The sequence below is a fragment of the Austrofundulus limnaeus genome, unplaced genomic scaffold (genome assembly GCF_001266775.1).
Source record: "Austrofundulus limnaeus strain Quisiro unplaced genomic scaffold, Austrofundulus_limnaeus-1.0 Scaffold49, whole genome shotgun sequence".
Taxonomy (NCBI): Eukaryota; Metazoa; Chordata; class Actinopteri; order Cyprinodontiformes; family Rivulidae; genus Austrofundulus; species Austrofundulus limnaeus.
The window spans coordinates 309,444-323,126 of NW_013952451.1; the positions used below are offsets into that span (position 1 = coordinate 309,444).

General features: G+C 38.9%; 1 protein-coding gene across 3 annotated transcripts in view; it reads right to left on the bottom strand.

Annotated features, from left to right (window-relative positions):
* Positions 1–5,459: 5,459 nt before the first annotated feature.
* The window catches only part of fam49bb (family with sequence similarity 49 member Bb), a 33,390-nt gene continuing 25,166 nt past the window's right edge, over positions 5,460–13,683 (bottom strand). For all 3 annotated transcript variants that reach the window (XM_014008323.1, XM_014008322.1, XM_014008324.1), the window contains 7 exons: positions 12,581–12,720; positions 10,917–10,994; positions 8,634–8,750; positions 7,384–7,463; positions 7,176–7,302; positions 7,035–7,105; positions 5,460–6,204 (listed from right to left, as the gene is read on the bottom strand). In XM_014008323.1, the coding sequence (XP_013863777.1) occupies positions 6,135–6,204; positions 7,035–7,105; positions 7,176–7,302; positions 7,384–7,463; positions 8,634–8,750; positions 10,917–10,994; positions 12,581–12,720 (683 nt within the window). In that variant the 3' untranslated portion in view covers positions 5,460–6,134. The remainder of the gene's footprint in view (positions 6,205–7,034; positions 7,106–7,175; positions 7,303–7,383; positions 7,464–8,633; positions 8,751–10,916; positions 10,995–12,580; positions 12,721–13,683) is intronic.

The window sequence follows — 13,683 nt, forward strand, 5'->3', positions numbered from 1 at the left end:
AAAGTTGAAGGGCAAGTTCATATCTTTAAAAACAAGGTTGATGAAAAGGTTCTGAGCAATAAATATCTTACCTGCTGTAGATAGCTCTTTGAAATATCTCAGTTTTGGAAAATGAACACAAAAAATTCTGGCTAAACAGATACAGAGGGCAGATAACAGCTGTCAAAATTGCGTTGCTAATAAGTATTCAAGTGTTTAACAGCAGCAGCAGTTAGCTGTAGCACTCTGGTGCAGCCTCAAGTCTCGTCCAGCGAGAAAAATATATATCTGATAAAATGACCGTGTAATGTGAGATTTATAGCCGTGTCTATGAAAAGGACTTTCCGTAAACTGCTTTGAAATCTTTCAAGTTTGAGCGATCTACTTCACTTTTGTCCCCGCTCAGACTAGCCATTAGCTCGTCTGTCCTGCCAGTGTGAACTGAGGTTGCTCAAACATTAACTTAAACGTTAAATTTGAAAAAAGGAAAGCATATTCTTATTTAAAAGCTGGGATATTTAAAAACCGCGTCAGCGTCAGTTTGCTGTGTGACACGTTTCTTGATGTAAAACTCCTCTGACGGGGAGTTAGAGGAACTTGTTCGGGGCACTCTCACTAAAGTGTGGCAATACTTTCACTGACTCTTAGTTCCTGGTAAAAGCACTGAAGCTTTGCCCAAGCAGCTATTCCTCTCTGCTCAACGGACCGAGATTACAGCACCCCGGGTTCAGTTTCTCTGGCATGAAACACGATCCTCAATGAACCGTTGATGTTTTGACACGACTGATTAACTAAGACTCCCCCTCCGATTAAAGCAACGTGCAGGAGGAAGTGGGATCTGTGCATCTGTGGCAGTGTGTTTGTGTGGAAGGGGGGGTGGTTGGCAGGGTGGCGGGGTGGTCTCAGTGGATAGCKGTTGTCTTTCTCAGAAAAGTGAACTTGTCTCACCCAAGAGACAGATGAGCAATGTGTTGGGGGTCTTGTGGTTTATGGACAGAACACAGTTCTCAGGCTGTGGGGGGGTTTTCACTGGAATAAAAGAAGAAAGTCTTTACTTGGAAATAACTGACAGTTGTGCCGGTTCACTGTGGCACATATTAGTCTAAATATGAAGAATAATAACCGAACATGGCTTTAGATAAACAAAGTGTTCTGTAAGAACACAACGTTAGCTTTAACGTATAGCAGCAGCTTTAGATGCTGTCTCTTTAAAGTACAGGACATATTTTCTGCGAGGTGTGACCAACAGCAGAATTCACTTCCTCTGGACGCCTCAGTATTTACTGTATGTATCTGTTGCAGCCAAGTGTTGACAAGTGCAGAAGTCTTACAGTTTTTTTTACTATTGCTAAAACACCTTTCACGTAACCTTCCTCTGTTTTGCCTAAATGTTTTTTTTTCAAACTACATACACAAAACCTCAAATTCTCTTCTCCAAAGGACAAACTTTCACACCGGAACAGTAGCTGACATGCTGCAAAGCTGAAAACACGACTGCACATCATTCACAGAAAAACTGAAAACACAGAGTTCAGGGTGTGACCGTGACGAAGTGAAGGTTCAGCTCAGTCTGCCGGCTTCTTTAAATCGATCTGACCTGAGGTGACGTTCCTTGTGACTTGGTGTTATATAAATAAACTAAAATGAATTGTGATGTTGTGTTTTACATTTACAATCACTGGGCAGCATCCCATTGATGAGCTGGGTCGGGTCTTCAAGAAGTCAGTCTGTGGGGGTCAAGCTGACATCAACTGTTAAACTGGCTTTTTTAAGGGATTTAAGGCATCAGCTCTACTTGGTATCTAAAAGTCTTTCTGGTTTTTATTTTTACATTCTTTTATTTATTTGTCATTTTTCACCCAGACCTTTCTAAAAAATAGTTTTATTTGTTTAGTTGCTAAGACCCAGGCATTAAAACTCAAAGGGTGTTGTATTGATTTGTGCAGATTTTAGCGAGAAGCAAGCTTAAATTTTATTTTTAAGTACTTTTATAACTAATGATTTATTGTAAAATTATCCTTTGTTCCTTGATCTTTAGCTTCTAAAATTTACAGTGTGAAAGGCAAAAAAGACAATGCTTCAATGTTGGGTTCTGTAGAGTCACTATCAGAAGTCAGTGTCTTACCTGCAGCAGACGAATTAGTTTGATGAAATAGATAAATGTTTATAATCAGAGTTGGGCTATTGGAGCAGAATTAATTTATCTAAAACAAATTATTTTTCAATTACATGTATGCTGTTTTATATATTCTGTTTTTATCTACCATGTTTTTATATCTTAGATCTTGTAAAGCAGTTTGTGCTGCTGAGCTGTGAAAGGTGCTACTTAAAGTTTACTTACTAAAACAAGAGGTTCAGGAAAACCTGATTTGAAGTTTTACACAGCATCACTTTTGCATCAAACAATTATTTATACTGAGACTAGAACCAGCAGCAGCTCCTGTGTGTAAAATATTAGTCAGGGCAAACATCATCTTTCACTTCTGATGTACTAATCCACCAAACTTTATCCTTTGTATTATATTTTCTGTAMGTTAAATCTTCTTCAATAACTAGTTAGGTTCTCTGTAATGTGCACCAAGTCTTTGCTGTTTTGTTTTTTTTACCCTTTCCCTTGCATGTCTAATAATTAAGTCAGAAAGATGAAACCCCGTCTTTTGGATTCACAGAACCAAGAAAGGTGATATTATGCTCTCCATTTGTCCTGATGCATTCTATATAATCCAGGTAGAAAAAAATCTAATAAAGTTGGATCTTTTTTGATGAAACATTTCACCTCATATCTAAAATACCTCTTCAGTTTGAGGAGTTGCAGATGAACTCAGCTTTATAAGCAGGACCTCTGCATTTATCATCCATCTTGTCAGTGAAACCTAAAATGGGTTGTTCACTGTATGTAAAAGGTCCTGTTTATTAATGCTCTATTATTTTCTTGCAGTGATTCCTGCGTTCTGTTGTGATCATTTTCTGGTTTGCTGGATCTTAAAGGTAAGGTTAAAGTTATTTCAGCTCTCCTCCTCCTCCTCCATCTGAGAAGGCTCATTCATCTGAAAAGCAGAGCAGCCATCTCCGCCTGRAGCCGCTGGTGATGCAGCTCAGAGCTTCTGCAGCGAGGGTCATACTGGGACATCCGCCGGTGCAGAACAAGGTCACTGATGCAAGTCAGGTCCCAGCGAGGGACAGGCGGCGCTTCTGGGAGCGCTGCATGCCAAACAATTATATCTGAGCTGCACTCATCCATATAAAAGATGCATGGCTTTTAAAAAAAAAAACACACCCAAAACTAWTTCACATCCCTCCCTCTGTCTCCTCGCTCTCCCATGTCTGTTAGTGCAGAGATGCTGCAGAGGACACACCCAACCACACTCTGCTGCCTCTCTGACCTCCCTAACGGTGCTGCAGTGACCACACAGAAACGGCCTCCTTTTATCTCTAAAGCTCACAGCGGAGAGGACACAAGGAGAAAACCTTTTTTTGCGTCATTTCTTCTCCAATGAAAAAAGAAATGAAAAGTGCACTTGTCCCTGACTTCCTGCAATTAAGTTTCTTAATGAGCCTCTAATGACATTAAACTCAAATGGAAGCAACAAGAGGGCACAAATGAAAAARGACATTCAGTGAGTTCTTTACATTAAACAATAATTTTACAAAAAAAAACCTGTCTTAGTGTAGTTTTTGGGAACACTTATGATACCTGAATAGTGTTTTAATAAGTACCAAACACAGATGTTGAGTTCTCTTACAGATATGGAACATTTAGCCAAGGTCTGCTGAAAATATGCCAAATATACCTTAAAATAATACATTCATACTGAGGGCATAAATAGATTTGATGTTTATGGGTTTAGGTGTTTTTTTCTTTATTTTTTATCTTTTCTAGTTTTAGAAAGCAAATTATAATTATTGTGCAAAACTGTTTTTTGGGACAGAAAAATTAATGCAATCTTTTCTTGATTACTATTGAATTTATATTTACCCTCGTCAAGGGAGGAGGTAATGTTTGTGGTTGTGTATATCTGTCTATCTGTCTGTGGACAAAATTACTCAACAACMTATGGACGGATTTTCATGATTTTTTTTTAACCACAGGTGGGTATTGGCCAAAGAAACACACTWTTACATTAATGTGATGATCTTGATCAACCGATTTCTTTGAAGGACTCTTCATATTGCATGATAGGGGAAATTGACCTTGGCGGATATTTGCGCTCTCCGAGTGCTTCTAGTTGTTAAAATAACTTCAGTTTGTTTAATAAATGAAAATATCTGTYTAATAAAARCATTTCTTGGACAGACCTAACAAAWTTTCAACACAGGAGCCAGCACTAATTTACAAGTGTCTTAAAGCTGTAGACAATCAATAAACTGTGTAATTTGAGCCGTTAGTGAACTTACAGGGATACATTTTTAAGTGGATTTCTGTGGAACAGTCGTCAGTATCTTACCTGCAGTAGACGGTGATCCAGGCGATCTCGGTTTGGAGAAACGTAGAGGAATTCTCAAATCTGAGACAAATCAAGAGTGAGTTTGCAGCATTTAAAACAGCTCCTCACAGTTCGAGTCAGCARTAAATTATTATTTTCAGCACTCAATAACACGAGGCAGTTATTGATGTTGCCATTTATTTAAAATCCAAACCTTATTTACGTTACAACACTGTGCGCTGGTTCAAGTGGATTTGAGTCGTCAATCAACTAATATTTTGTTGAGAAAAATAGTAATAAGACACTATTTTGGTTTTAGTCACTCTGAAGCGTCAGAGCAGGTGGTAACCCTAATTTTGTCCAGATGAAAAATAAACATACAAAAATGTAAATGCAAAATGTAAACTGAAGAAATCTGAACTAGTGTATTTATTTTTTTGTTAGAAAGTTGCTTCTAAATGACCCCTGCCAAAAAGCCATCAGCCCAGGTTTCCCTATAAATATTTCTCATTGGCTCTCTTATTTGAGGTCCCTCCTACTACTGTCCAACACAGGTAAGACACTGACTACTCAATCCTTCACTTGAGAAAAAGATCCATCCCTAATGGAAAACAGGGTGGTTGCGTAACACCAGAAAGTGCCCTAATGTTTACAATCTTTACGCTAAGCTAACTTCTGTTGCTTTATAAAACAGACCCCCCTCCCTGAGAGCGCTGGTCTCGTTTCTGAGAAGCAACGGCTCGTGTTCATTTTATCAAGTCAACAGATCTGAAATGTTTTTCTTCACTGCAGGTTTTGTGGTCAAACATGAGAATCTCGACACCTTTCACACAAGTTTTTTATAAAGAAAACTGTGCAACAAAATACATGTGTGTATGTGCATTGTTATATATTATGTGAATAGTGTTTTTCTCTTTCCTTTTATTTCTTCTTTATTTTATCTCACCCTCTCCTGTATGGAGCTGCAGTAATGTGCAAATTTCCCCATTGTGGGATCAATAAAGTTTTTATCTTATCAAAACAATTCTTTGACTTGAAATGAAAAATAAAATCAAGATTTTATAGAAAACAAGAGTTCTCCTTTTAATGTCTCCAGCTGTATCATATCGTCTCTTTGCAGAACAGACTCCAGATTTCACTTTGATTCTGCCAACATCACAGTTTAAAGTTTGCAACTGAAAAATACAACACAAGTACATATGCACAAAGTAAAACTTATAAAAAATATAAAAACAGTACTCTTAAATTTCATGTTGACAAGTACCATTTCATTAACACATCTGATAATACACAGCAGAGCAAACAAATCAAACTGGTTTTCTTTTTAAATAGAAGGAAAATACATTTTTCATCATGCAGAAGATGTAATTAAATAACCAATCAAACAAAAATAATATATACTTTTCTATATAAGTCTCTCTCTATCTGAAATTTCAAGTCAAAGCTCTCTCGTCCCTTAAACAGGGAAAAACGCAACATCTCAAAACACCGGAGGATCCACAACGCTTTCATCAGCGGCCATCTTGGTGCGGCCTTTAATAAACAGCGTCAGAACTCAGCGTCATCTGTTTGGCACAGACAAAGACGTCATAATGGCAGTAGCATTTTGCATTAGAAAAGTGGGCGGAGGTGAGCGCTTTTTTTTATTTCCTCTACGAAACAAGTAAACCGCAACAAAACAAAATAAACAAACATTCTAGTGGTGTTTCACCGCACCAAGCTGGTTGCAGCCTAGTCCTTCTGCAGCATGCTCTTGATAGTCTTGTTGGTTGATTCGTCGTTCAGATGTTTGGTTGTGTACCTGCGAACCAGAGGAAAACAAAAACAATATTTCAACACATTTAAAATAAAAAAAAACGTCTGTGGATATTTTTAATAACTTCACAACATAAATACAGTACATATTTATGGGCAGGGATTTTTAAACATTTCAAATCTATTCACTCTTAAGTTTTACCAAAAATGACTAAATGCATTTAAGTAGTTTGTGAGGGGGACTATAGTGATGGAAAGTTTGTTTAGGTGTTTTTACACAGGGTTTAAAGCAATAAAAACACTACACTGATTGATTTGAAGTTTTAAAATACAGCAACACTGTTTTATGAGCAGACGTTGAGCAAAAACAGTATTCATGTATAAGATATTTTCATTGTGGCTGAAAATCTCTGTCTAGTTTTAGCCTCAAACATATTTTTCTGCTTTATTTTCAATGCCAGCATGGCTCTTTTTTGTCTTTCCCTGTCGCTTCAGAGCTGTGACCACCGATGTAAAATCTGTCAGCTTCTGTCTGAAAAAGGTTTTGCGGACAGGAAGTGCTGTTGGCTGGTTCCAGAGATGATGGTTGGCTCAGACAATGACCCTCGTCTGTTTGACAGAGGACGGGCGTGGTGATCCTATTAAGACTGGGGGACAAAATGTTGGATTTAATCTGCCTTTTCTGTAAAGTCTTCGACACGCAGCTTACATTGAGTCAGTTTGCTGAAGGGGAGGAAACTAAAACAAAAACTGTTTGTCAGCTGCTGGTAAACAAGCACAAAGATCAACACGAGCAGGGGACTACTTCCTGTTAAAAAGGGTGTTAGCTGGAGGCTATATTCACAAAAGATGTTGGCTAATTTATAGCGAGCTCACCTGAGAGCGTTCAGAAGGCCTTCTACGTTGTTTTGTGGCTCATCTTTGAGGACTTTGATGCAGCCTTTCATCTGTGGATCAGAAGCAGACTGTTAAAAGAGGAATTTACTGTGAGCAGGACAGCAGAGAGGATTTACTCACGTCGATTTTGGACGACTTGGCAAACGCTCCGACCGGATGGACGTGGTCGTACAGAATGATGACTCCGACCATCACCCTGAGGCAGAAAGGCACCGTCTCCTCGCTGGTGAAACGGCTGCGATAATCCCTGACATGAGTGAAGGGGAGGAGTTCAGATGGACTAAAAGCCRGGAACAAGATGTAGAACGGATGTAGGGAGGGTACTTACTGTGTTTCCAACATGACTTTACACACACTTGCCATTGTGCTTAAACAATCTGTCGTGTTCTCGATGGGAAGGTTCTTGTTCTGTGAGGAGAAACAGAAGCTGCAGATTATCACAAAGTGTGGCACAAAAGAACTGTCAAAACTTAAATTACGTTTGTGTGTTGGGCTTGAAGCAAACGTTTAGGAAACTGCAGCGTGTGAACACTTTAGTTCCAGCTTTTACTTAAAGGAGAGAGATATCCTGCTTTTAAATCCTTCTTTTTCATATTTCAATTCTTCAGTTGGGGTCTAGTGCAAATGCAATGTTTTGTTCTGGATTCCTCCTTACTGTAACTCCACAAGCCCCTCTTCCACCTGAGGTGTGTCTCAGATCAACATGTTTTGAGGCTGTCTCTTTAAATCCAAACGAGGTGCCTCAAACCCGCCCCCCTCCAGCTTCCAGAGCAGTCCAGTTCAGCTTGTTAGAGGGGTTTACAACTATTTAGCAGCGCAAAAATATTTTATTTACAAATGAATTAAAAGATGTCAACAAGGGAAGACTTGTCCATCCAGCCTTATATGTTGGAGCCAGAGTCTGARCCAGAGCCAGAGCAGAATGAAGACCAGCAAATTGTTTAGTTGATAAGTCCAGATCTTATTTATCTACGCAGCATCGGGACAAAATTTTCTGCACTCCTYGAGACTCCAAGTACACAACAAAATGTATTTAACAGCTAAAACAGCAGATTTTTCATATGTCTCCTTTAAAGAATCAGTGTTGTAAGATTCATAGGTCATCCTTTTGATGAACAAAAGTTTTCAGTTGTGTTTAATTGAAGAGTAGGAACAGAACAAACCTTTCCATCCACTATTAAAGTTTAAATAAGATTATTCAGTGCTAAAGAGGTTTTCATTTAAATTTATTGGTAGCTTCTGAGCTCTACTTGAATGTAACTCAGTCACTACCATTTATTTTAACACTCCCATCATTCTTTTGTCCTCTTCATGACTACACGGTTTTATTAAAGATCATTAGTCCACACTAAACATTTCTAAAAATGCATCGGGGCTTGTTTGGATGTTCATTTGCAAACTTAAAATGCTAAATTTGTCAAATTACTAATGACTCATCTGATTTATTAAAAATAAGTATTTGTGCAGACAGAGCTGTGCACCAGTGCCTTTCAAACCTTTGAGGGYATTTTACTCACTTTACTTTTAGTGCCAAAACCTTATGAAAGCCAGTGTTGCTGTGAGATGCTGAAGTCTCACCTCTGATACAAACTTCGTTGTGCCGTCGCTTAACGTCTTCAGCATGGGCGTGGCGTCGGCGTAGAACAGAGATATCCGATTGGCCAGCTCGTTGTTGACTTCATTCTCACCCTCTGCCTGGAAATCAGAAAATATATGTATATGCATGTATTCATAGTGTTCATGATTTCTTTTTAAAGTCGTTTAACCTGCTGACGTTTTGTTCCTTGTTGCAGACATCTGACCTTAATAGAAAATTCATATGAAGACCTTTAGCTGATGGTGTTATCAGAACAGCTCACCAGGAGAAACGACACCATCAGGTGAAATTTGAATGAAAAATGTCAAAGTAATAAAGAAAACATTGCTGCTGAATAAAACAGTGCAGAGGGACTGATCTGCAAGAATATAAAAGTCATTTGGTGTTTTTCTCACTCTACGTTGTGAAGGTGATGCAAAATTTGATTTAATATTTGAATTAAAAGGAGGCAGAAAACAAAAAGTATCTGAAGCAGCTGCAGTGTTTGTGTCTATAAATAGTTTTCTCATCAAAGCAAACGATGACAGGAAAACACTGATATGAACTGTATGACCGAGTCGTCCTGCTCCCCTCAGATTCCCATCTGACTAATGCATCTTTCTGCTGCTTTCCACTTTCAGGCACGCTTAAAAAAAACACCTGGCAGATAACAGAACAAGGCGTCTTTCGAACAGCCTGTTCTAAATTTGTCTACATATTTAAAACAACAAGAACATTTCCTGTCGTCAAGAGAGGCCTGACGAGATCCAGATAAATCGCCACAAACTTTGGAAGCGATTCAAGTCTTAACGAACAGTGACAGATGAGCTCAAAGACTGTCTGAGAGGGACAGATGTGTTTCATCTCAGTTCTCCGAGCGGTGACTAAACAGAGCTGTGAGGAGAGAGACAGTCTGAGCATCTCCGAGTCCTAACAAAAAAAAAAAAAAAACCTGTCTGGGTCCCATGTTCCTAATGGTGTATTCTGGATCGAAATAATCAAAAGAACCGGTGTGAAATGGGTCCGGACAGAGAGCGGTCTCCATTCATTACATTTTACCACTGCCTGCATCCAGTAGCTGGAAGCAGCTGAGCAAAGATCATCTGAAGTGCAGCATTAATGATACAAGAGATGGAATAGCTTTTTTAATTTACATTTTAAGAGCTATCCTTTCTATTAAATACAGGGAACACCCTTTTAGTGAGCTGCTATCTTTTTAATAGCCCCTTTGGTTTAACATCTCTTTGGATTATAAACCACCTGCAAGACAAAGACTGAGGATACTTTCCCTCAGCTGTTTTATGCCTAATTTAATCCAGGCTCACACTGAAGTCATAAAATCATGCAGCAGATTAAACTTCTTCAGTCTCTCTCTGAGTTCAGCGTTTTGTCAAATCACATGTTTGTTATACCGGACACAGACTCAAACTTTGAGAAACAGATTATTATTGTTCATATTACTTTTTCTGTTTGCTTTCAAAACCGTTCGATTGTCTCATCATTTTGAAACAAACCTCTCTGACTGTGCTCGTCTTAAACACACTTTATAAATAAACTTGACACGTGGAGCCACAAGCGGGGCAAATCAGAAAATCTTTACTTCCTCCGATGTCACAAACGACTRGCAAATAGACTGAGCGTGCACCTGGACGTAACACATTACGGAGACAAACCGACAGAAATGGGACACAGACGGTTCTAATGCAGATATTTTCAACGTCTGTGTAAGAGAGGTCCATTAATAGCAGCTTAGCCCACATAAAGTTGACAGGAAGTCAGCTTGTAGAGCTGCAAATTCTTGAAACTCCACATTATTTGGCGAATTACACTCGAGTTTTTGCTGCTTCGGCAAACTGTATACAGTAATAAAAAGGGATTAACAACAGGGATGAAGGTTTCATTTATGGAAATTTATTGCTTAGGCTCATTTTAGGTCATCTAATGTATACTGAAATCTTTTAATGTATTTGAAAACGAAAAGAACACATAAGAAAATTACATTTTAACTAATTAAAAATTGCCTTAAAAGCCTTAAAATAAGCCTTATATAAATTTAACTCAGGCTTTTTATTATTTTAAAGCCACATTAACATCATATGAGGTATTTCAAATAAACTTGAGTACAGCATATTGTGTTCTCTATCCAACACTGTGTGGTGTTCAGTGCCAAAACATGTGCACAAACTGTAAAACCAAAACTCTGAAAGATAAAGAATTAGATCCTTCCTGCTCCACATACACCTTTAACTGCAAACTTAAAAAAGGCAAGAGATGAACATCCTCACCGGTACATTATTGAGCCGCATTCGACTCAGCGTTCTCCTGTAGTAGCTGAAGTCATTCTGAATGGCTGGATTTGTCATCTGGGAAAAAAAAGGGGAAAAAAAAGGTAAATAAATAATTTAGGAAACAGTTGTCTGTAGGTGGCACGCCCTGCGGTAGGACGTAGAGGATCACACACACTGCTGTCATGACAGAACGATTTCGCCAGCTCGGCAGAAATGTCGCTTTGGGCAGGAAAGACGTGAAAAGAACGGTGAGACAATTACAGTTTTATGTGCTGAAKCGAGTTTAAATGCTCTGACACTGATTCAACCACTTAAACCCACATCTTCTCCCCTCCTGTCTGAAAATATTTGTCTTTTTTCCCCTCCATTCTAAGATGATCAGCTTCATTTATTCTGACAGCAGGGCTAACACTGAGCCTCGTTAAAAACAGGAAACAACACAGGTTTAATGTACCGTCCTTTCGTCTTTTGACATTTTTATACAAAAAGCTTCAAACAGAAAAAAACATCTTAATGTCTGACATGACTTCTGTCGATCCGATCTGAATTTATTTATTTATTTATTTATTTTATTTACAAAAAGGAAGCTGGCCAATAAGAGAGCTTCTTTAAAAAAAAACATAACGCAGTGCCACCAGTGAGAGCTCATTATGTGGCTAATTATCCTCATTCCTGTATGAGCCTGTCACAGTCCATGCTGTAATCCCACTACAATGGACTGGTATCTGTCTTTGTCCACTGTGTCCACCAGCAGAGACGGTCTGCTTCACCAGGGAGGTGGCTGCACGCCACACAGACACTAACTAGGTCAGAAGCCCATGCATGGGTGTGAAAGATTGATGAATAGGCCTGGCATGCCACCTTACACCCCCTACCTTCATGTTTTATCTTGCCAGGATGGGTAGAGGGTACTAATTGGAGTGTCGCGGCAAACGCCCTGAGGGAACTGGGGAGTGTTTTTTTTTTWAAATGTTTGTGTCTCAGAGCGAAGACAGAATGAGTTCAGCCACCGAGCGCTCACTGGATTTTATTTTTTTCTTACAATGACCATTTGAGTGATTGTGAGACTTTCAACGACATTTTGTTAGTTTGAGTTTGATATCAAGACAGATTACACTTCTTTTTATTACTTCCCCCCTGATTAATTAATCACTCGCKGCCAAGGTGAAAGGGTAATCATGTTTTCGCTTGTATTAGCCTCATGAACCACTGAAAGGGTTTTAATGAAACTCTTAGTAATTAGATGGACGTCTGCTTTAATTAACTTGTGAAGTRAACACAATTCATGACGGCCACCACAGGTAACTGACATTAGCAAACACAAAAAATTGCTTTAATCTAGTTAAAATTACAAATATTAAGCTAAAATTTATGCTTTTACGTTCATGGACTCAAGATTTAAACAATTTATAGACCTTGTTCATTAATATTAACATAATGAACGACATCCAGTGTCTTATAAACAGAGTCAATTTTCTAATTACACACTTATCACATGCTTATTGATGGCAGCACGAACCAGTGCAGAGTAAAAATCAATCCAAGGCCATCAGGAGATTGTTTGGGGGCTAACGGTTCCAGTAAAGCAGAGCAGAGTTTACAGTGAGGGTTAAAAAGGAGAGCGTCACACACGAGGAATTGTTAGAGAGAGCGAGACGTACTTTAAGCTCATCAAAGCGCAGAGTGAAGTGCAGGATCTCTGCAAACTGCTTGGCCAGCGCCTGCTCCCGCTCCAGGTGCTGAGTTGGGTCGCTGTAAGCCTCGTTGGTCAGAGCTCCCAGGAGGCTGTGCAACGCCGCTTCTGTAAGACAAAGAGCAGGTTAAACACCAAGCTGTCAGAAAACGTGTCTATTTAGCTCAGATTAATCATAAAAAAGACCACAGAAAGGTCTTCAGCAGACACAGTTCTGCTGATTGAGAAGTCAAAAGTGAGTGCTGCTGAGCGCTCAGCTTCTCTGTCTTTCAAGCACACGTTAAGTGTATGTTAAAAATGTAAAGGTCAGAAAAAACCTACAGTGTGGTTGTGCAGGAAGAAAACAAAATGTACTAGAACTACAAACTCTTAAGACTTCTTTTAACTAGACTTAGTTAACTAGAAAGCTACAAGACGTCTTAACATCTGTTCTGACATGAGCTTATAGACACTGATAATTTTGATATATGGTGCAAGAAAGAATGCAGAAGGAAGGAATGATCGGCTTTAACTTAAACTAAACTTGCAGAGATTCTTGCTTTTAAAAGAACAAGCAGGATCAAACTCTGCCCCCCTCCAAAAACAATAGTAGGACTCGTGGGATCAGGCTTTATTTTTAAGCTTTAAACCTGGTAATAATTGTTTAATTTAACCCCATAAAATAAAGCTTAAATAATTGAGTTCCTGTCAAATGAAAACAAGTACTCTGTATGTTAAACAGCATTTAAAAMTAAAGTAGCTGCTATTAATAAAGGTCAACTTCACATGCATGCAAGCTCAATTATGTTTCAGAGCAACACAAATGATCCAAACCTTTAATAAAAAAAACAGCAATAACAATTTCTACATATGAAAAGTTCAAAAGAAAGCTTTAAGAGAATGTTGATTTCTTCCTTTTTGAGGTCAAGGAACAAGTGTCAGAGTGGATCAGAGCCACGGTTAGATGTGTGAACGGRGTGGAGAATCAGCCAGCTGAAGCCTCCTGATTAGGATGGAGACAGATAATGGGGCAGTGGTGGTGCCCAAACCGCCCAGGGGCCAGTGCCAGTTTCAGGAGGTGGAGTGGGGGGG